The 23,764-nt window shown below is 39.1% G+C and overlaps 1 protein-coding gene across 20 annotated transcripts in view; it reads right to left on the bottom strand.

The window, feature by feature from the left end:
* cacna1ab (calcium channel, voltage-dependent, P/Q type, alpha 1A subunit, b) overlaps window positions 1–23,764 on the bottom strand; it is a 135,010-nt gene that overhangs the window by 42,873 nt on the left and 68,373 nt on the right. For 15 of the 20 annotated variants that reach the window (XR_004339299.1, XM_032562979.1, XM_032562978.1 and 12 more), the window contains 19 exons: window positions 22,851–23,458; window positions 21,766–22,097; window positions 20,221–20,353; window positions 19,933–20,062; window positions 19,046–19,105; window positions 18,350–18,456; window positions 17,448–17,450; window positions 12,821–12,832; window positions 10,234–10,333; window positions 7,975–8,135; window positions 7,551–7,688; window positions 6,566–6,767; window positions 6,315–6,479; window positions 6,093–6,203; window positions 5,728–5,811; window positions 1,886–2,002; window positions 1,727–1,792; window positions 545–642; window positions 17–167 (listed from right to left, as the gene is read on the bottom strand). Coding sequence is in view for 19 of the 20 variants with exons in the window: in XM_032562979.1 (XP_032418870.1) it covers window positions 17–167; window positions 545–642; window positions 1,727–1,792; window positions 1,886–2,002; window positions 5,728–5,811; window positions 6,093–6,203; window positions 6,315–6,479; window positions 6,566–6,767; window positions 7,551–7,688; window positions 7,975–8,135; window positions 10,234–10,333; window positions 12,821–12,832; window positions 17,448–17,450; window positions 18,350–18,456; window positions 19,046–19,105; window positions 19,933–20,062; window positions 20,221–20,353; window positions 21,766–22,097; window positions 22,851–23,458 (2,778 nt within the window). In the remaining variant the exon portion in view is untranslated. The remainder of the gene's footprint in view (window positions 1–16; window positions 168–544; window positions 643–1,726; window positions 1,793–1,885; window positions 2,003–5,727; window positions 5,812–6,092; window positions 6,204–6,314; window positions 6,480–6,565; window positions 6,768–7,550; window positions 7,689–7,974; window positions 8,136–10,233; window positions 10,334–12,820; window positions 12,833–17,447; window positions 17,451–18,349; window positions 18,457–19,045; window positions 19,106–19,932; window positions 20,063–20,220; window positions 20,354–21,765; window positions 22,098–22,850; window positions 23,459–23,764) is intronic. The other 5 variants (XM_032562985.1, XM_032562998.1, XM_032562994.1 and 2 more) reach the window with 2 other exon arrangements.

Below are 23,764 nucleotides of genomic sequence, written 5' to 3'. Positions count from 1 at the left end.
TCCAACGATTCCTCACCAGGAAGGAGCAGAGAAAAATAAAGGAGACAAAGTAGGTGTAGGCGAAGGTGCTGCCACACTCCTTCCCGGTACTTCCTGACTCTGGGTCGCATTTCTTCTCTCCCAGGCATGCCAGCATGATTTCATGCCACGCCTCACCCGTAGCACTTCTGCATAGAAACGGAAAGACACCACTTTCATAATATGCTAATATTTCATTGAGCGCATCTCAATAAAATGAATATCACTGGAATGTCAACTTATTTCAACAATTCAATTTGAGAAGTTAAATTCACATCTAGATCGTAGCGATTTACTTTTTGGCAGAATTGATGATTATGACTAACCGTCTAACCAAAACCCAAAATTCAGTTTCTTGGGAAATTGGAATAATTAATAAAAAATTAAGATCATTGAAAGAAAAAAACAACAACAGTAAGACATGATGTTCTAATTTATTGAGATGTCCTTGTAATATCACTATAACAGATTTTATATTATTTATCAACACACCAAGACAGACAAATAGAAAACTGAAACATCTCACCTGAACAGCAGCATTAGGGCCATAATGAATGTTCTGAAGTTGTTATGCTCGTTGATAGCAGTTTCTTCCTCTTCGTCAAGAGCTATGTTTCCAAACAACTAAACAAAAACGCAATAAAAAAGAAAATAATAATGTCTATTAATGCCAGATTAACAGACATTTTATGTTCGTGCATTTACAGTCATGAAGAAAACCAAGTTATACACTTGCTGTCTCCACAGGATTGCAGAGACAAAGTACCAACGGGAGCTGCTAATTAAAGAAGTTTCATTACTTGAGCTTCAGCGAGCATGAGCAAGTGAAAGCCAAAAAACCCAAAATACATCAGTGCAAACAATATGATAGCTATTAACCTGTAAATTGCTATGAGGCAATTTCCAAACTATTTGAAGTCCATCATTCTTCAGAGAGATTATTCACAAGTTTTGGAAAAAAATTCTAATTAATGCCCATTCTTTCCACCAAATTCACCTCATAGTCAAATATTGCAATGTTGCTGTACCTTTGACTCTTTGCGTGTTTCATTTTTAATTTAATGGCCTTAAAATTACAGAAGACTGGAAGACAAGTATGGTTTGTTCCTTACAGGTTGACAGGAGAAAGGCTGTGTTATCCTAAAAGATATAATAAACCAATAAAACCTAATGGCATTCAGGCCCCTGACAGCGGGGTTTTCTTGAATCTAAAGTTGTTAGTTTTGCTATGAATTGGCAAAGGCAGTAGGACAACATATGAATTACACAAAGAAAAACTATAATTTTCTTGGGTACGTTTTGTGCTTTGCTAGCTAGAAATGAGAAGATTAATACAAACTGATATGTATTGATTATCTGACATTACCCAAAAGATAATTTGGGGTTTCACACATAATCACAGATTTACTGGACATAATAACAATACACATAATACTTTATGCATGATTACATTTCCAAATGTATATCACATTTAAGTCCAATATGTCCTCATGAATGGATCCCCATATTCTGATTAAAGATCTCTTAAAAAATGTAATAAAAAATTGGACTTTTGAAGCTGCCTCAATAGCAGGTAAAGAGTTTTTCTTAATATTTTGGGGCAACAAAGTATATACATAGTATATAAGTATATATATATATATATATATATATATATATATATATATATATATATATATATATATATATGTCTGTCAGCAGAACTTACCTGCATGCCAATGATGGCATAGATGAAGAAGAGCATGGCTATGAGCAGACACACATACGGCAGAGCCTAACACAGCAGGAATGAGAGATATTTGTTAGTTTCATCTCTCATATTTTCTACTCTTGTTTTTTTATTTATTTATTTTAAATTATTAAATACCTTGAAGGACTGGACAAACGTCCACAGTAAGATCCGGATCGTTTCTCCCTGTCTCAGGAGCTTGATGAGGCGAGCCGCCCTGAAAAGCCTCAGGAAGCTCAAGTTGATGAAATTGTCCTGCGGCACAAACATGGCATGTTGTCAGCGTCACAAAGCGACAGTATCTTCACAAACATCCGCTACGATAATGAAGGAACTTAACAACAACAAAAAAAGACAAAATAAACAGTGGAGGAAAGAGAAGACCAAAGAGGAGAAATCAAAAACCAATAAAACTCATCTAACCTCAAACATACCGGTACTGAGATATAAGTGAAAATGAAAGACAGAGGGGGGGGGGACAAAAAATAAATAAACTAATAAATAATTAAAAAGTGGGAAAGAAAAGAAGGTGATCTCTAATTCAAAGAATTTTATGGTCATCATCCAATCTTATACAGCATTTTTTTATATAATCAAATGCACTGATCGCTGATGCAAGCAGGCTACATACAGACTGGAGAACTTTGCCTGTCAACCACATGCATGTACACACACCCCTGGTGAAGTGTACATGCCCACACACACACACACCCACACACAATCACACATAGGGCAAATATATACTTCTTAAAGCAAAGACCTGGAGTTTGGGTTGCCTGTACCACCAATTATGTCGCTTCATAATTCTGTTTGGAAATATTTTTTATGCTCTAAACATATTTATACTTTTGTAATAATTATGATGCTTATTTATTATACAGAAACAAATTTAAGAAAAGAAACACTAGCGAGGTGAAAAGAACCCACTTGATTTTTGATCCAGACAATATAAAATCTTTTACACATCAGAAAATGCACCATGCTTCTCTGTGTGGAAGTGGTCACTGAGTGAAGAAGACTCTGTTAGCTACTTCCCTATCATTCTGCTTATTAAAATGCTGTTAAAAGGAATTGTGAAGAAGCTTCTAGAAAGAACACTAAATGTTTTTTATGTCGGCTTTAACAGCAACAACAAAATGTTACATGTTAGCAGATAGCAAGAAGCTAAATGTAGGACGGAAACATTTCTCTTTACCAATGAATCGGTTTCTATTTTAAGACGGAAAATGCCACATTAGGAAATATTTGCACTTTTGGAAATCTCACAGCTACTTTACAACACAGATATGCTATCAGGAATGCTAACTGTACACTGTGCTAATCCTGCTAGTTGTCCTAGCATTGTGCTAACAGGTTAATATAAAGATGCCACAAGCGGTCCATTACAAACTTCCAGGTCGGCTTTTTCGCATTTTGGTGGTTGACAGACAAGGCTGTAAAACCAGCATGAGAGGGGAGAAGAAGGAGGGGGAAGATGGAGGGATTAGCATGCAACCTCAGTGTAAGCATGACATGGCATGGCAGCATACTTCTTGATAGTTGGCCCACATGCAGACCAGAGAGAGCCAGCAAGACTGAGCCCATTGGGAACTTTAAAACATGCACCAGTAGCTGCACTCAAAGCTTTTTTATTCTACAAGATGAGCATTGCCTGGTAGGCTTTGTTAGCTAAGGTCATATTTAATAAATTAGAATATGCGTTCTGATGAGGCTCACTGGTCAGATTAAAACTTCCTTTTGTAAACGATCAACCTTCATGCAGCTGTTATTCAACATACTTTTCATTAAGGCTACAGTTCTGTATGAACAAATGTGATTTTTTTTATTGCTCTACAGTAATATTCAAACTTTAGATGCTATGTTTGCGTTCATAATTAACAGAAATAAGGGCTTTCGAACATCCATCTACCTAAATGATGTGTTTCACTTAGTGAGGCTTGCATAAATAAATGAACTTTACAATAATATTATAATTTCTTGAGTGTGTTACTATTAAAAAAACAAAACACACCATTAACTATACGTATTTGCAAAATGATGTGTAATTTAGCGTAGCTTCAACCACTAGATACCAGCAAAAATATTTTCAATGTAATCCTGGGGATATATATGAAATGCATCAGCAGGCTTTAGTGGGCAGTAATGCTCACTTAGTGATACAGCTAGTAATAAGGTTGCTGAAATAAACTGACTTTTCGATAATATTCTAATTTATCGAATGATTGTGCAAATGCTTTTGGATCCCCCAGTATACTGAAAATCTTTCACTCAAATTTAAAACAACATAAAAAAGGTTTTAATCACTAAATCAAGCCAAATAGGCCACACTCTCTTTTTTAAGTGCATCTTTTTTAAGGCATGTTCCCAACTAAGGAACATTTTCCAGGAACATTTTGCTGGGGCCAATTTCCCCTGGGTGGAAGTTGGCACCAAAAAGGCCCTTAGTACTTTTGATATTACACTGTTACTAGAGCCGTGTGCCTCGGCTCCAGGGTTCACAAATTTGGGGGATAAAGGTTCAGGGTAGCATTGTGCTATCCCCTTTTTGCGTTTTTCTGCATGGCAGACATAAAATATTTTAATTCTTTAAGAAACTAATCTATAGCCAGTTAAACAGGTGGCCTTATTATTATTTAGTCACAGGATTAGCTATTTTAAGAATGGTACTTTGGCTGTTGTTCGGCCCCTACTGTAGTAATTTTTCAGATGCTGAAACCTTCAAACTGCATCTTGAATTTCCTGTAATCCATTTTGGTCATATTGGGCTAAAAGTTTCTCAGATTCTAATGTGATATAATTTACCGCGGACACAGTTGTTTTCCCACATATAGTTTAAAGTTTACATTAACAACTCGACAGTTTGAGAGTTGAGCTTAATAGGACTTATCCAAAAAGCACATGCTGTGGGGGTCAAGGGTCAACGCATGAGAGACAGGGTTGCTGAGGGTAAGAAATTAATCGGGGAACCGCATGACAGTGCAGCAGGAAGCTTTGAAAAATAAATTACAAACCAACCAGATTCTACATGTGCGAAGATGTAGACAGATGAATGGTGAGGAGGTTTTATTTTTAGTTTTTTGTTGTTGTTTTTGGTTAAGTTGAGGTAAATCGTGATTGGGTTAAACAGATTATTATTATTTTTTATTTTTTTCCGAAGAAGGAGGTGGTGGTTGGTTTTGGGCCATGATGGGCGAGGGGAGGGGGGACGGGAGGGCCAAACACACACCATCACCATCATCATCACAGCACCACCACCACATGGCATGGTGCAGCATGGATGTATAACACGATGAAGGATTTCATAGTGCATTTTGATTGGATGGATTATATCAGAACAGGAAGGAGTAGAGGAGGCAAAGGGCGCCAACAGAGTAGATAGGGTTAAAGAAAGCATGTAAAGAGATAGAAGAGGAAGACAGCATCATTATAGGAGCCAGTATAAAAAAAGCACTGAAAAGCAACAACAGTTAGGTTTTAATAAACACATTCAGCTTCTCTCTGATTCCACATCACGGGCTAATCAATACACTGTAACAAAAATGATTAAAGCTTGAGCAATACATAAAAAATAAAGAATACATCTAGACTAACTTTTACAGAAATTGCTAACCTGGTGGTAAATGTAAACAAATCTCACAGTGATATCCTGAAAACACGGCTAGCTTTCTTTTTTTTTGCATGCTAACATGGTAATTTCTAGGTGAAAATCTGTTTGGAACTCGGCTTTTTTTTTTTTTTAACTACTCTTTTACGCACTTCACACTGTACGTCCCAGAAACGAACTGGTTTTCGGTAGCAACACATACAAAGATTTGCAAAAAAATGTAAACAGTCATCATTCCGCACCTGGAACCGGCAGACATTTTAATCTGCTTTACTTATGTGGTTTTTTTTTTTGTTTATGTTTCTTTTAGAAACACTTTAGCTTTTATCTGGACATCCACAAGTGTGCTATTGGACAATCAAGCCACAACACTTACCCAAAACTCTGTTACCAATATGTCAGTAATGCTTCCAATGACTGACACAAAATCAAAAACGTTCCAGGCGTCTCTGAAGTAGTTCTGAAAGACAGAAAAGTGGGAAGGCGTCCATAACGACGGGACAAGTTAAATGGCGCACGCCTTTCAGGGACAGGAAAAAAAACAGCTTTTTTCAGAAATAATTATCTTCTGAAAATTATTTCAGAAGCTATTGTCTTCTGAAATATCCCGCTTTACGAATGAAAAATGGTCTGAAACACAGGAATGCATAGAGAGGCTCGCCCTAGATAAACGAACAGTTTGCAGGTGTGCATGTGGGCGTGTGTGTGTGTGTGAATGTGTGTGTGCGTGATAGGACTTACCAAGGGACCAAAAGCAATGATTTTCAGGATAGATTCCATAAAGAAGAAGGCGGTGAACACAATGTTCAGGTACTTCAGCACATTATCGTAAGCTACATTTGCTTCGTAATGCTGTTGACACACAAAAAAACCAAAGAAAGACAGAAAAAGAATCGAAGAGATTCATAATAAAGTTTTGTGCTGCTCGAGGATAAGACTGCGTAACCTTTTCCGTTTTCATACCTTCATCATGAGGACGATCGTGTTGAGTGCAATCAGAGCCATGATGCTGTACTCGAAGGGAGGGGACACTACGAAATGCCACATCCGATACTGGAAGCTCAGTTTGTTCTTTGGCATGTGGCGAGTCAGAGGTTTGGCGTTAATGGCGAAATCTATACAGGCTCTCTGAAGAAAGATAAAAAAAACCCCCACAGAACATCAGAACAAATACGTCCGATAAGTGTAGAAAAGCTTCCCAATCGTTCCCTCACCTCGTTCTTTTCTAAGCTGTAGTCTTCCATCATCTTATCCCCTTGCTCCTGGAAGGTGATGATAATGAGAGCCACGAAGATGTTGACAAAGAAGAAAGGGAAGACAACGAAGTACACCACGTAAAAGATGGACATTTCCATCCTGTATCCCGGGCTTGGGCCCTGATCCTCATAAGTAGAGTCCACTGAGTGCTTTAACACTCTGCAAGAGGAGGAGTCAAAAAGATTAGTTAGAAAAAAAATTTGAATATTAACATAAGGTGAGAAACTGATAAAAAAAAACAAAAAAACACGCTATTTGCAATCGTAACACCCAGCAATCGGATCAGGTTTTGTTTTATCCAAACATCTGTGATTTTAGCTCCTCGAGGTCAACACTTTGGACCCCAGCCTCTAAAAACGCTTTCTTCTTTTCAAAATAAAAGCACTCTCGCGTTCAGCTGGTTTTGTTTTTACACCAGAGGCTCGATCACGGCTAAGAAGTGGACATGCATTTTGTGCGAATGGCTCCAAGATGCTTATCAAACTTTGTTATTCGATTCAGTTCAGTTTGACTGTGTAGCGGCAACAACAAATGTCTTCTCAAGGCACTTTATAGAGAAAATTGTTTCAATTCAATCATTTATTTATACATTACTGAGAATTTGTCAAGCTGTTCCTGCACCACAACTTAATTATTAGAACTGATCCAATATTTAACATCAAATCATCCAATTATACATAGGTGATGCGAAATAGAGATTATTTATCTCAAAAAGCATAACAATGTATGTATAAAAAGAATACAGCTTTATTCTTATCCAGAGACAAACACAGTAAGCAAAAGCAATATACATTTTATTATTCTTGAAGGAAAAAAAGGAAATAGTGTCTGTGCTGCTTTATGAACGCCATCTTGAATCGAATCAGCTTCATCATAAACAGTTTTGAAGGTTTTTCATTGTTTTTTTTGTTTTCCTATGGTAAGTGTGGACTGTCCACTCACTGTGGCCACCCCTCTCCGGTGGAGACGGTGAAGAGGGTGAGCAAGGCCCAAGCCACGTTGTCGTAGTGAAAATCGTACTTCTTCCATTCCCGCTTCTCGGCTTTTACCTCGTCTTTTTCATAGACTAAATATTCGCCCCTGCAATGTTGAAGAACAACAAATTCCAGCAAATATTTCGATGTTTTTAATCAAAGGGACGACCCAGAAATACCAAGTGATTGCCACTAGGTGGTAACACATGAACAGCTAAACCTTAACACGTCTTAATTTTTATAAATCCTTCAAATGTCTATAACAGTAGAACAAATCCACTGATTGGAAAATGACAACCAAAAGACTCAGTTTAGTGTAACTTTGCAGGAAGACGAGCAATATGGACAGAAAGGAAGTGCTCCGATACTCGATTTGTTGTTTCCTAACCCACCTGCAGTCCCGCGCAAACTCTTTGGATTCGTCTGTGCAGTAGAAGAAGCGACCCTTGAACAGCTGCACAGCCACAACGGCGAAGATGAACATGAAGAGCATGTAGACGATCAAAATGTTCAACACATTCTTCAGGGAGTTCACCACGCAGTCAAACACTGCCTGCAAGGTCACACAAGAAGAAGAAGTAGAAGAGGAAGTTGTTGTGACGTTACAGAGGTAGTAATAATATGAAATATAACAATAAAAACTCTTATTCACTTGATAAAACCTATGGAGAACTAATCCCGCCAAAATTGGCAACAAATTTAGAAAGCATTAAAACGGCTTCAAAAAGGTGCTAAATGTTGCATTCAGAAAATATAAGATAAGAACGTTGCCAACTTTTTGATTATGCTGTGTGACAAATTAATTTTTATAATTTAATTGTACATTTTATTTACAATCTAATTTGTTATTTGTTGTTTCATTTAGTTATGTTAAAATGTTCTCAAGATTTTCCCCTATTTTCTGATTTGTTTAATTATTATTATTATTAAAAAAAATTAAATGTGGTTTAATATGATGCACATTTAATTTTTTGGAGTGAAGATACATAATGTAGTTCTAATATTTATTTATTTTTAAAATAATATCCCATAACATTAAATATTTTAGCGTATTTGCATATTTTCGCCCATGCAAACAGAAAGGACTCTGGAAAATTGGAGGAAATTAATTGTTTTACTTAAAAATAAACATTGAAATCTTTTCATCAAAAGAAAGGGGAAAAAAAACATTTAGTCGTTATTTATAGGAAGTAGGAAGAATCTGAAATCAAGTGAAATCGTTATTGGCGACATAAACTCATGACCTGTGCAACGCTAATATTTAGAGACATATCTGAAAACTACCCACTGAGTATTCAATTCAATTCAGTTTATCTGTGCAGGTCCAATTCACAATAAATTCCTCGAGGAATTTACAAATTCAACCACGTGTGTTCTAATTGATCCCAGTTATCAGTTGAATTCATTATTCAAAATTAGTTTCAAACATTTTCTATCTAAAGAAATCCAGCAGATTGAATGGAGTCACTGCAGCGTTCACTCCTCCTGGTCGACGGCGACACACAAATTACACCAAATTTTATGAGTGCGTCAGATTTAACTTTTTCATCCAGATATTGTTTGGTTTAATCTTTATCCTTCTTGAATACTGTACAGGCTGCCACCCTCTGATGCACAGCAGATCCATGCCTTCTTCTGCACAGAGCTCATGTCTGAGATGGCAGTCGTCTTTGCTGTGTTTGCAAGAGATCAATTTTTTTCACAGATGCCGAAGCAGCATAAAAAGATTAGCAAGGAGTTTGTTTTTTTTTTCTCCTTTGGTGTCTAACATTGGGTTGCCGTGTGGGGAAGTTACTACAGTTGCAGATTAATGAAAACTAAATTCCCCTCATCCTGCACGGACTAATGTAGAGTTGTGTGTTTTTATTTATTTTACAGTCTAAAAACTAAAAAATAAATCATAAGACAAATAGTCATCCCTGTTGACATGCAATTTTACACAATTTGTTTTGAAAATGAGTCGGTAGTAAAAAAAAAAAAATCTTATGGTTCATGCATGTTCTTAACAGCTATAAAAAGTTAAAGGATCGGTATTATGTAAAGTTGACTTTTTTGAGCATTACATCATGTAATCTCCCATGGCAACCATTCAGCTGTGCAAAACACTTGGTTGGACCCAGCACCGCCTTCGAGGACGAAAATAAAACCTCGGAGCTGCAGTTTTTGAGCTTCCCCCTTACAGAGCAGCCGTCCCCCACTCAGCTCCTTCAGACTAGCCAGCAGCAATTAGCAAACACCTGGTGAATCTGCTGAGCTCATTGTACGAGGTACTTCTCAGCGAAATGCTGGTAAAAACGTTGTTAAAGGGTTAGCAGAGGAGCCATGTAGTGATGACTTCCTGACGGCGGAGTTTCAGAGACCAAGACTTTCTTAAAGAGACAGAGGCCCAATTTCAAGGTGTTACATTACAAAGTCAAACTACATTTATGTCCTATTTGACATATGTAGCAGTTTTAGAACAACTGAAGTCAACACAATTACTTGACTGTGCTATAAAATCGCACGCTGTGCCTAGAAATCAAATACTTTCCTTTTAAACAATAGATGCTAATTTGGAGCTATTAAGACTTTTTGTACAAGACAAGAATCAAACAGCTTCACATGAAAAGATTCTGAAATAAGACAAATCAGCACAGCTTTTTAAATTCTACCTTTAACTTGGGGAGACGCTTGATGGTCTTAAGGGGACGCAGCACCCTCAGCACACGCAGAGATTTGATTGTACTGATGTCTTTGCCTTTGCTGCTCCCCCTAGTGTTTGAGCATGGAACAAAAACAGCAAAATTGAAATGTTAGACAGCAGAACAGAGGCTTCATTACACAGATGAGCCACAAAGGGCTCTCACCACACCCTTTTTGCTTTTATTTAAAAGATAACACATGACGCATTTAATTTGTGTGGGCAATCATTGCTGTGTTTTTTTTTGTTTGGTGTTTTTTGCAGAAAAATAAACAAGTCAAACATGAAACCAGCGGGGAGAGAACACAATAGGTTTGTCTGACCTCTTGGTTTCATGGACATCAAGAAGCACCATCATCAATGTTTAATACAGTCTTCATCACCGTAAATCACTCATTGCGCAGCGACAGGCAACTCCCTGGCAGAGTGCCCGGCCAAACCTCTTTCTTTCTTTTACGGTGGCACGCTGTTCGACTCTTCGAAAGAAGTGAACATTTCTGGATGTGAAAATGGGAAGTCGGCCCTTCGAATGTCGCACCACTAGGGTTACTTAAGCATAATCCTACGATTATCTCCACATGGACGTGTGTAAACAGGTTTTTGTTTTCCACATAGCTTCCACTGACTTTTTTTCTCTCTCCAAGATTTCAGAAATCCCACATATCAATGCACTTCTGTGGAAAAAAGGGTAAGATAAACGTCTGGAAATGGAGGCTATGCGGGAATATTTGGACCGGTGATGTTGCTCACAGAACACAAAACCTTATTCCACGAAGAAAATAAAATAAACGAGTCGTAAAAAGGAGCAGAAATAAATTATTAAAAGTTAAGCCGACAACGTTAACGTTAAGTTCCTGAAAGAGGGTAAAGAAAATTTGTATTAAGGTAATAAACAGAACACTTAATATTTACAGTAAGTGGATGGGTCATTCTGAAGGAAAAAAAAAAAAGCAGAGGGATGTGGACACCTGCCAAGTCTGGGCTTAAAGACGGGTCTATCAAGGCTCCCTCTAAAACTACGAACTCCGTTCCTGCGACAGAAAATTAACGACAGATGAATTTAGCGCTGATTGATTGAGTCGGAGTCTTGGCAGCTTGCAAGTGTCGCCGTGTGGGTGTTTGTGTGTCCGCCAACGAGCGACTCAGACGACAATCAATAGACGTTGCTCATTTAAGTCTGAGCAGCATGGAGGTCTCTCGATGAAAGCAGCTTTAGAGTGTTAGCGTAAAGCCCCGGAAGGTCAAAGGTGTCAAACGCTCCCTCACATTCCTATGTGCGTACACTAAACATTGACTGTAGAAATTATATATATATATATATATATATATATATATATATATATATATATATATATATATATATATATATGTACTGTACATACATATATATAGCTCTGGAAAAAATTTAGAGACCACTCCAAAATGCTCAGTTCTCTGATTTTATTCTTTATAAGTATATGTTTGAGTAAAATGAACTTTGACATCATGTCTCTCATATTCCAAGCAAATAATGCAAAGAAAACAAGTTCATATTTGTTTAGAAACAACAACTCTAACGTTTTAACTCAGGAAGAGTTCAGAAATCAATATTAGGTGGAATAACCGGGAGGCTTTCAATGGGGTCCAGTGAAGTGGGCTCTTTATTTTTTCCAGAGCTCTATGTATATAATTATTATTATTATTTTTTTTAGATCTTAGCATAAATAAATTTGATATTTTAATTACTTAAAGTAATGTTTGGCAAAAAAATAAAAAGAAATAACTAAATAAAAATAGTTCTTGAAAGCCAAATTAAATTTGCAGTCCCTTAAGTTTGGGTTTGTCAAACCAAACATCTGAATGCAGTCTAGCTAAAAATGATACTGAGCTGCATAAAGTGCTCTAAAATGCTGATCAAATTGTTTGCAAAGCCTGTTAAGCTTTTCATGCCCTGGACATTTAGTCAATTTGCTGCCAAGTTTGCTCATAAATGCATCATTATTCCATCCAAATACGGGAAATGGACAGATCACCTCACATGTCTGCCAAACTATAAGCTCAATTTCAAACCAACACATTGGGTTTTCCGTCCTTAGTGTTTTGTACCAATGTTCTTAAAACAGTTGAGTATAAGTATAAGCTTCTTTGAAGTTAGATCTTTCTCGTAATTTATTCTGCTATTACAGATATTCATTAATTCTGTGTGGCTAGATATGTAAGGAAGCAAGTATACACATATTTTTTGATAGACTTCTTCCATGACATTCTCAATTGAGCACTTTCTAAATAAAATCTGGGATTTCTTCAAATTTTTCCAGGTGTCCCCAAAGACAAAAGAAAAAAAAAAAATTACAGACGTGTAAAAAAAACAAACAAACCCCTCTCCCCCAAAAATAAACACGTGGAAGTGTTTTGAGTGTGTGTTTCACGGTGACAACGGAAGGTAGTGAGTGGCAGCGAAACGGCGAGAATGAGCACAAAATGGTCCGAAGAACAAAGAAAGAAAGAGATAGTAGCCAACGTGATCGGGTTACTGTGTGCGGGGAGCAGAGCGGGAGAGGACAGAGGAGGAACTTTACCGGGTGCTGCTCCTGTCGGGGTTTCACCGAAGGTGGTGACAGCAAAAGTCAGGGTGAGAGCGACAGAGAGGAAGACAGAGGAACAAGGAGGACACAGAGAGAGAGAGAGAAAAAACACACACACACACACACATACGGAGAGACACACAAACACAGAAACACACATTGAAAGAGAAACCGACAAAAGACAAGAGAGAAAGAGAGAGAGAGAAAGAAAGAGGGGGGTTAGGTAGAAAAAGATACATCTATATGAGAGACAGACATAGAAGGAAAGACAGCAAGATGGCTACCTGATTACAAATATACCCCAGCCACCCTTAAATGGAGGCTAAATTTTTTTTCCCATAATCCCCCTCAGACTGCAGGATGTAATTTCCTGTCTCCCTTGTTTTATATAACCTGTTTGTCTGAATTATACAGATCCTTATGGGACACTACTGAATGATCATATATACGATATTTTTAAGCCGATTATTTGCTGAAAAGACCAAAGTATCCTGCTTAGCAGTAAGCAATGGCAGCATATTTAGCTAAACATGGGAAAGCTGAAATACCTAAGCTGATGTTTTCCAAATACTAAAATCAACGTTACCAGATTATCTGCCACATGAAACAAACAAAGAAACAAAAAAAAACCATCCATACTTTGTTGCTTTACTGGTATCATAAACTGTACAGTTACATTCTTGCTTCAATGTTTGTTTTAAGCTCAGGTAACACTCCCAACTTAACTTAAACTATGGCACCATTATTCTTGGAAAAAATGCAGTTTGTTCTATCAGGATTGCTTAAACCTGATGCACTTTCCAGGATCCACAAACACAACAAAAGACAAATTTAATCTAAATCCTTCCTTTCCGTGGACATCCTCTGCTTTAGCGCTACTGCAAGCGCAGGTGAAGGACTAGCTTTGTAATTGGAAGTGAAATCTCAATCGGTGCATCCATTTTCACTGACTCCTATCTAATCAGGCCATAATGATCAATTAGGCCGGACCCTCAGCACAAATTGTCCTCGTTATAGATGCAGCACCTAGAGGAATTCGCATCAAAGTTCCTTAGCATGCACAACATCTGCACAGAAAAAGAGGATTGCTTTTTAAACTTTTACAAGGAGATCCTTTCCAGGTTTGCTTGACCTCAGAGCAACATTCCCTCATCAGTCCTGAGTGGACACTCAAGAAACCAGGATGTGTGTGTGTGTGTGTGTCGTCCCACACACACATGCTTTTAATAGCACAAAATGGCATTCTCACAGAGGACTGTCGCCACATGCATGGTAAAGTCACACGGCTTCGAAACATTCGGCGTTTGTTTGGAGAATGCCGGAAGCAGTACAGTGTTTATAACACGCACACAGATATGAAGCTATTGTACTGTTTCCATGCCAACAAAAGGTCATCTGTACAATGCTTCGTCGAGCTATCTGGTTTCATAAAAACATCATGCTTCAGAGCGAAACTGCAGGTGTTTGTGGGCTGTTGGAGCAGCGCTGTGTTTAGGTGTAGCGCCGAAGCAGACGATGGGAGGCAAGAAGAGGCGAAGCTGGGAGGGTAGTTGCGATGCCTTAGCGTCCTTAGAGGGAGCGACTACGGTGTGAGGGCATAAAGGACAGGAAGAGTACGCCAAGTAAGAAGGTGAGAGGAAGAGGGGAGGGGGAAGGAAAGCAACAGATAACGGAAAGGAGGAGACGTTGATTTGTCAACAGGAAGTCATGCGGTGCAGGGTGGAGAAGTGGAGTGATTTTCAGATTGCTATAACAAACCTATCAGCCAGGGGGCAGTGTAGATTAGCAAGTCATACTGTGATGCTATTTTTTTTTTTTTTAAATATCAAAGCCTTACCTCATTTAAATGATTCCAGATATTTTTAGAAACCTGTGATTTCTAAATTTGAGATGAAATAAAAGCTTATGTGTAATATTTGTAAAGCCTAAAGCTAGTAACAGGTTCACCAAGATTTTAAACTGTTACAGAAATATATGCTTATCAGACTGTTCTTGTGGTCCTTGACATGAGATGTTTTGTCTGGTGTAAATAGTTTATATAACCCATTCCAGTATTTGCTGCTGGGCACTTCTGGCCAGCTGGCTGAAAGAAGCCTGCTATTTGTGCACCAATTGCAGGTTTCTGGCCGATTACCGATCTTTAAAAAGCCTGACCTGTCGATTCTGATTTTGGCCAATACTGATTTTTTTTTGTTCTTTGAATTGTTGCCAAATATAGCAAAAATTTGCCGAGTTGATAACAGTGGGGTGACTATTGTTAACTGCAAACATGCAGTCAATTGTCACTCGTCTGTCAGTCAATCGTCACTCGCAGCAGAGAAAAAGAAGACCGTGGTTGATTTTTAAACCTTTGCTGAGGTAGAAAAGATCAGTGGATAAAATCGGCTTCACATGCAAGTATCAGCCGATCACAGATCTCCCAAAATGAAGGAAATCTGGGCCGACTTATCGGTGTACTGCCATAGCCTACTGTTATCCTAACATACTTACAAAGTCAGCTGTTTGGTTGTTTTCCTGTTTTCTATCAACTACTCAAACTTTTATCCAGTATGAAGTATCAAAAAGTCCCTATTAAATTGACCAGAAAGTGGGAAATTAAATCAAACTCTAGTTTGTTTGCGTAGAAAGTCCAGTTAGTTTGGGGAGGTATGCAATCGAATTCTGATGCAGACCAAAAAGGCGACCTCTGATCCACCTGAAAACCTCAGCCTCTGTTTGGTTGAAGTAAACTTTGGGGTGGTTCGAATGCTCATGTGACTGCCAAGTTGGACGGGAGACCGCTCCAAAAGGAGGAAGCGGATTTTAGTGCAGGGCATTCCGGGTAAATACAACCAAAACAAATGCTTGAGCCTAAAGCTAGTCGGAGAAACGGCTCATGGAAATCCTAAAACTGCTAAAATCTGTCTCCACTCCATTTTCTCTTACAGTTCGTGTCGCCTTTGGAGGTTTTTGTGTTGCTTCCTAGTGGTTTTTGGTGCAAGCAAGGAGGGGTGAACAGGTTCTTCAAATGGTTTGGATTGTTTGACGCAGAGCAGTGTGAAAGAGAACGGCACCAGCTGAAAATGCAGCAAATGCTGCAATCTTGATCCCGGATCAAACCGAATCTACCGGACTATCAGGTGTGAAGACACCCTAAGAAAGCCTGGCTTCTGTGAAGCAAAATGTGAAACGAAATAAAGGGGTGATAAGTACTTTCTCACAGCACTGCAGTTATTTCATAAATCTACGGTGTTTCAGTAAAACAAATCATTCCACCCGCCACACCCTACCCCAGCATGCTTGCCTTTTCCCCTCCCTCCAGCTGCACTTTCCCAGGCCGTGCAAAGGAAAGAGAGTTAAATACCTGTGCCTCCAGGTTCGTTAGAGTCACAATTGGGTATCAGAGTGTGTGTGTTTGTGTGTGCGGGTTTGAATGTGTCCTGGTAAAGAAAAGGAAGGGTAAGAGGGCGAGTTGATGTCCTGCTGCCAGCTTTCCTCTGTGTGACGTATGGATAGCCTGGGCACTTAAAGGGTTAAAGGTGTCTGGGATGCCCTCACCCCCACAGACGGAACGACTGAGACCTCCAGCAAGGAGAACGCAGAGGGATGAGGAGGTAGTGGTGTGGTTAGGATAGACGTGACGTGTGGTTCTCGTAATGGTTCTCTGTCAGCTGGTTGCTTAGATAAATGTTCGATGGAGTTTGAAACAAGGAGGATTGTAAAAAAGAGAGAATCGGATATGGATGAGAGATGTGGTCCAGGGGAATCATGGGACATGGGTTCTGCTCCTAACATACAGCAGAAGCGTCAACCCTGACCTAAACCTTTAATGATCACGAGCTTAACTTGATTCTTCACCTTGGGGACGATTAGACATGAACTGTCTTTGACCAACGGATTTATTCACATCTATCAATCAATCACAAAAAACATAGAATTTAAAAATTCGCTAACAATTAACAATCTTCTACTGATGTGACCAATCTAGAGCACACCATACTTTCCGAAAATGGCTAGTTTACCAGAGTATTACGAAATAGTTTTTATATAAAGAAATTTATCTGTGCCTGAGGCAAATGAGAGAACAGACTTTGAATCATTGGAAACATTTGCATGTGTAAGTAATAGATATTTTTTCTGTAATCAAATTAGCTTTGATTAATTTAAATTTTTTTTAAAGAAGATAAATGTAACGCGATTCTTACAGAAGTGTGCGTAAAACCAAAAGTGGTCAGTCAAATTCTGAGCATGACTTACAAAGCTTAACTTCCACTTCACGCCAAATAAAACACAAGTTACATAACTGAAATACTTTTACAAACGGATTGCTTTCTTGAATAAATTCGACAATGTAAACCTAACGCAACTTACTGGGATTTTGTCAAAGCCATCAAGTTATTAGTTTTATGCCCAAAAAACATGTTGAAGAGGACGACACTTTATTGAGGATGGAAAATTCAGCACGCAGATCAACTCGACAGTATTCTACTTGCTGTATGTTAGGAATAAGGCTGGCGAGAGGGGAGGGAGGTGTGTGATCAGTAAGGAAAAAGGCTGTGGAGGGTCTAAGAGGTGTAGAACAAGGGACTGTAGGACCAGAACTAGATATTTAGATGCAAGAAAAGAGGAAGGGAGGACTCACGGCCTGGTTGGAGGAAATATCAGGTCGGCATGATTTGAAAAATAGGGGGAAATAAGGGAACAGGAGCAAGGAATATGAGGGGAGCAATACTGTTCAAAAGGAACAACTGGTGAGTGATGGTTTATAAAACAGTGGAGGGACAGATGTAGGGTTAGGTTTTCCATGTGTTGGGAAGAAAGAGGAAGTTAGAGATGGTGCCACTACACTCCAGAAACGTATTTGTGTCTCAGCAGTGGGAATATTTGTCTGATGACGTTTGTGGAAGTTAAAACTTTCTTTGAAACGTCAGGAAAGCTCCTTAGAGCCCCAAAAACAAATCTCAAGAAAAAGCAAACTTCAAGGAGCCAATTTCCTGTTTCGGAGTGTAGAAATGAGACACTCAGATGAGAAGTATCGTGGCCACGTTTTAGTTAAAGATGAGACGGGGTGTCATCAGATGAAACTGGGAATGATACGTAGAAAGACCGCTTGATTGAAATATGTAATGATGACCGATGAGGAAACTGAGATGGAAACTGGACATGAATTACGTTACGCAATGAAGAAGAAGACGTGACCGCAGTCAAAGAAGGTGGGTTCATCGAGGACAGAGATGAATAGAGCAGACAATACCCGAAGAAGAGAACAAAGAAAGACAGAAAAAGAATTAAAATAACACAGAATCAACAGTGAGAGGAAGAAAGAAAAGGCAGATAGCAAAGAGGAAGAGGATGAAGATTTCTTAAACATATCAGGTAAAGACAATAGCAGAGAGAGAGAGGAGAGAGATCAGGATTGTCTGGGTAACTGAGTGTACAAGGCTGTGTAGCCTGGGCCTTTCTGTGGATGGTAAAATGCGCGTGTGTGTGTGTGGTGAAGGTGATCAAGAGGAGAGTGAAGGGGTGGTGAAGTGGGGCACTTACGTGAAGGCAAAGGCCACCAGAGCACCACTAACCACTATAAAGTCCAGTATGTTCCACAAGTCACGAAAGTAAGACCCTTGGTGGAGAAACAAGCCGAGAACGACCATCTGGAAGACACGAAGAGTGTTCAGAACAACACAAACACAGACAAGCACACGCTAGGGTTCCTACACATTCCTCGCTTTATCACGCCAGACTTCTTTCTACTCAATTTTTTGGAATATAGAAGAGATGCTGAAAAAACTCCTCTGGTGGTTGGAGAGGACTGATTTTCAGGTTGATCGGCCCCAATTAGAGATATTTTAACTACGAATGAACAATTAAAGAAATAGAAACGATGCTTAAATTTGGAAAGAAATATTCAGTTAGATTACGTCTCTACTTGTTTGAGGATTTAAAAAAAAAAAAGAAAGAATCTCTAAATGTTTTAGAACAAGTATTGACAGTAAAATCTGCAAACACAAATGTTTTCTCCATACTCATCGCAACATGGGAAAGAGTGAAAGAAAATTCCATACTTTTCCAAATTTTTAAACGCAGTGTAGGAACCCTTTCATGTCGATTTCAGATACAAACTTACACACACACGTCCGCGCACACCCACACACTTCACTCCACATTTAAAAGTTAGAATATATATGCATATACTTATTACAGACATAGAACACCCACAATCTCTCGGTGATACTTTGTTACCTTGATCAACATTTCAAATGTGAAGACTCCTGTGAAAACGTAGTCAAAATAACGCAGCACCTGCAGAGCAACACAAGACCACGAGACACAATTATCAATTTGAAAAAGGGAAAAGGAAGGATTAGATCAAAAACGTTGATGAGTCTAATCCTACAGCTCATGTCAATGAAAACTTTTGATCTTTGTTCCTTGTATCAGTTTTTTTTTCTTTACAGCAGCTGCGCACCTAGCTTAAAAAATATGTATATATACATATATATGTATATATATATATATATATGTAAGTGTAACCTACAACATCGATTTAACTTTTCTTTTTATTATTTTAACCAAACATACGATACAAAAGCAGTCATCTATAAGCTCAACACTGGGAAGTTTCCATACTGAGCAGTTTGAGGAGGTGCTAGTTAGCTTTAACAGAATAGTTTCTATTTTCTGCACCACAAATCTGGAACAAACGTCCAGAAAACAGCTGAAACACTGAGTTCCTTTACATCAAGGCTAAAACCACGCCTGGTTAAAGTTGCTTTTGGACCATAATAAATGGAACACTGACCAACATATTTGATGATTTTGATGATGGGACTTGACAAAATGTAATGTTTGTCACTGGTTTCTCAATTGGTGACTGACTGTGTTGTTTTTGTGATGTTTTGTTTTTGTGGTTTTATGATGTAGAGCACTTTGAACTGCCTAGTTGCTGAAATATGCTACATTAATAACCTACCAAATATTTTGATATGTTAAAAATTCAGGTTGTAACAACAAAATTAGAAATTCTGACATCTTTTAAGTAAGCAAATAAATGTTGGACTTTGGAAGACTTTTTACTTTTGGTGTTTTATCGACAAAACGATGTGGACACGAACACATGAATGCCTCACGTTGTTTCGCGGCGAGTCGGGCTTGACAGGGTCCTCTGCTGCCAGGGCGATGCTGCTCATAGCAATGACGGACAGGATGCTGAACTCAAAATACTTCAGAGTCAGGATGTAGTGACAGCACTTTCGAAACCTGATGCAAACACATAAATGCGTGCAGGTGTTGGCGCAAAACGGTTTGCGAAACACTTTCCTTTTTTAAAAAATCGATACCAAAAGGGCATTTCAATGCTGAACGCTGCATAACACAACATTGCAATTTTGACTCAAATTTAGCAGAAAGCTTCTCACGGATTGGTGGTAGACATTATGAAGCAGGAACTATAGGGAGGCATGCGCTTAGCGTTGTCTTCGTCTTCACCCTCGTCCTCCTCCTCCTTCTTCTCCTCGCTCTTCTTCTGGTCAGTGTTGGCGTTCTTGTTCACTGAGCACAGAGACGAAGGTAAGCAGAGGGGGTAAATAAGTGACAGGCTGACAGAAGGGGATCGGACTCTCATAATGCATGCAACACCAGCATTGATTTAAGGAACAGAAGTACATGAGGGTGAATAACAGTGTTGGCCAATCTGGATTGGTGAATTGTCTGAAATTTGACTTGCCTGTATAACCATGAGTACCTGTTACCTGTAAGGTTTGTTCAGATTCTTTGATGTGATCTTCTGTGAAGTTATTAATAAGAGTAGAAAAACTTTCTATGCAGCGGGTTTGTAGAAAATGGAAAAAAAACAAACTTGTAGCAATGGAAGGCCCAAGAGCTGGTCATTGATGACCAGTTATTGAAAACAAATCTGATCTAATGCTGTCTGAGTCACAACATGAAAGTCCTCAAAAGCACATTTATAAAGTAAAAGAAAAAAATTACTTTTAATGACTGAAAACATGTCTTGGTTACACAGCCCTTATTTTTCAGTTACCATGTCCCCAAAATCCTCGAAATATAACAAATGGCAACTTAAATTAGTAAATGTTATCGTTAAATTGCAACAAGCAGCACTGTAGTAATGATATTTTACTAAATGTCATAAATAGGTTTTTGCAAGTTGGGGTGTGATACTAAATTTAACTCACAAGACTGAAGAATTCATAATACAGAATTTACAAATGCCTTAAGTGTCATGGACCCATGACTAACATGTAAGCGATTTGAGGGTGACAGTTAAGAGGTTAAGAGGCAAAACAGGACAGTTAGAAATTTTTTTGTGAAATCTAAGAATTCCCCTTTTTTTTTGGTTATCTTAAACAAAGGTCTCACAAATCACATAAGAATCACAGATTTTAAAGAATCTGCTATTCTTTAAAATCACAAAAATGCAAAAAAAGAAATTCACAGATTTAAAATCTCTTTTTTTGTGCAAAAATGAACTAAAGAATCTGTGATAAATGTAGAATATTTCACTCTAGGTTTTTATTCGGCATTTTTAGTTTTTTTATTTTATTTTATGGGGCTTGTTTTTTTTCTTTTTAAGTCCTTTAAGTAGCTCCAATGCACATGCTAACTTTTTGGTTTCTATCGGCCTGCTGCTAACTGTCTCACAACACTTCCAAATGATTTGTACATAAGTCGTCGTTATTTTCTTCTACTGATTATGCAAAATGCAGCCAGAAAAACAAGTTAAAAGCGGCCTCTTCAAGGATTTTGTAATAGAGTTTTGTGTGACAGTGCAACAAAAAGTCTTTTTCTAGCCAACTCTATCAATGCCATTGTGCAATTCAAGAGCTACTTCCCTCCTTACTTCACAATAAGAGTCTTAAACATAAAAACAACAGGGTTTCAAGCTTAAAATACGTTTTTATTTTCAACTCTACTGCACCTAGCTGCACGCCCATGACAATTACCTTGCAAGATTGCGTTGGTCGAGGGGTACGGGTACACAGGGGGCATGTCTATCGATGTGTAGTCGGGTTTTGCCATGCTGGTCAAGATCAGGCTGTCCATGCTGTGAAGCAGGGTGTGGGTGTCGGCGTCCTGGCAGTTCAGCAGGTTGTTGAGATGGTCCGGATGGTCTGGGTGATCAGGTGGGAGATCATAAGGGTGCTCTTGGGCGCTGGCCAGCTTGCTGTTGTTGCGGAAGTTGTCGAGGTCCTCGTTGTACTGCTGTATGGGCCGTGTAGTTGAGAGGCTGGGGCAGGTGCTGTGATGCTCCCTGACATGGGCAAAGGAATAGGCACTGCACAGAAAGACACGCGAATAGAGCAAAAATGAGAAGAAAATAGAATCATTAAAGGTAACTTATTATTCATTGTTGTACAAGTTAAGATAGGTCAATGGGCTATATAAATACAACCATACATGTTTGAAAAGCAGAAGTGGCTCCTTCTGCAGAACCAACAAGAATGCAGCAAGTGGCTTCTGGATGGTAAGTCAACAACAAAACACTTGTGTTCCATTATACAGCTCATGCAGCAGTAAAACCAGCTGCCCAAATGTGCCGGAGAATGTTGGGTTGCTAGGTGACGGGCTAGGTTTTTGAAATGGCATTAACTTATCAAAAAGTTTTGTGTTTCTTTTTTCAAATCTTGGGCTGCTTTTGGAGGCATTTGAGACCCAAACGGAAGAACAAAAACATGCAAAAAGTGAATTTTCAATAAAAGGTTCTCTTTGAAGAGATAAGATTAACATGTGATAAAGGTAACATTTTGTCATCATTTTTTAAGTATCTAAAAATTACAAGGCCTAAGAGTTTTAATAAAACCATAGTGGTCCTTCACCAGTCCTTAAGGACCAGAGCCTTGAAATATGTTAGATGTTTCTGGCAATGTCATGAGGTTCTGCAGAAGTAAGTAACTAATTAATAGATTCAGGTGTTTTGAACCAGGACTGAATTTGACACGTCTCTCACTTTGACAAAATCAAGTTATATTGCCAATTGCGTTGTACCTCCAGACTCCTGCATGAAAAATAGATCCTTCCTTTTCCTTACTTTCTGACACGATGTCCCCTGCATCGTTCCTGGTTGCAGTGCCGATGTCGTCTTGCCTTCTGTCCACCCTCTTCCTCGCTTTTCTCTCCGTCTCCCTCTGTTGCTCTGCACTGATGTCTTCTGCCCTCATCCGCCTCCCTGGCTGCCCTGCGGTGCTGCCTGCACCTCCTCGTCTCACCGTTGCCGTCTGCGCCTTTGCCGTGACGGGGAGAAACGCTACGAGCCTCCCTGCACTCTCTGTTCCTGTGCCGATGGCCCCGATGACTCTGGTGGCTGTGCTTCTCTTCATCCCCGTGGCGCTCCACGTTTCCTTCGACGTTACCCAGAGACGTGCAGCTGAAACCGTGGCCCATGTTGGTTTCCATCAGCTGGGTTGCATCCACGCCGTCTGGGTTGGTGGATTTCTGGTGGTGATGGCGGTGGTAGTGGCAGTGGTGAGCAGCGCGGCGGCGGTGGTCAACATCCTGCCGACGATACTGCTGATCTAGCGGCAGCTCGCCGGGTGGGGTCTTGTTGGTGTTGTTGTTGCGATTGTCCTGCGGGTTTACCACCAATGGTCTGTCCAGGTGCGTTTTCACATCACCACGTGCTTTCCGTGGGAATGACACCTGAGTGGAGTTAAAGAGTAGAGAGGTTTTTGAAACATTCATAATGCTAAAAGCAGATCTAGTTTTGAAAAACACATTTCAGATGTTTGAGTCAGTGGCGGAAATTAAATAAAACTGAACAAGTCATGTGACTGGATGGCAATGACAACAATATCAAATCAATGAATAACAAGCAAGTCATCTTACAACTACTACTAGTACAACTGAGACGTATTGCACGAGATATCAATTGACCTTTGGGTCGAAGATGATATCTGAGCTGATCCAACACATGCTGGACTGAGGAAAGATTGGGCGAATCGTCTG

Source organism: Xiphophorus hellerii, chromosome 5 (genome assembly GCF_003331165.1).
Source record: "Xiphophorus hellerii strain 12219 chromosome 5, Xiphophorus_hellerii-4.1, whole genome shotgun sequence".
NCBI classification, from domain to species: Eukaryota; Metazoa; Chordata; class Actinopteri; order Cyprinodontiformes; family Poeciliidae; genus Xiphophorus; species Xiphophorus hellerii.
The sequence above is the reverse complement of the archived record's forward strand: the minus strand, read 5'-3'. Positions and strand labels throughout refer to the sequence as shown.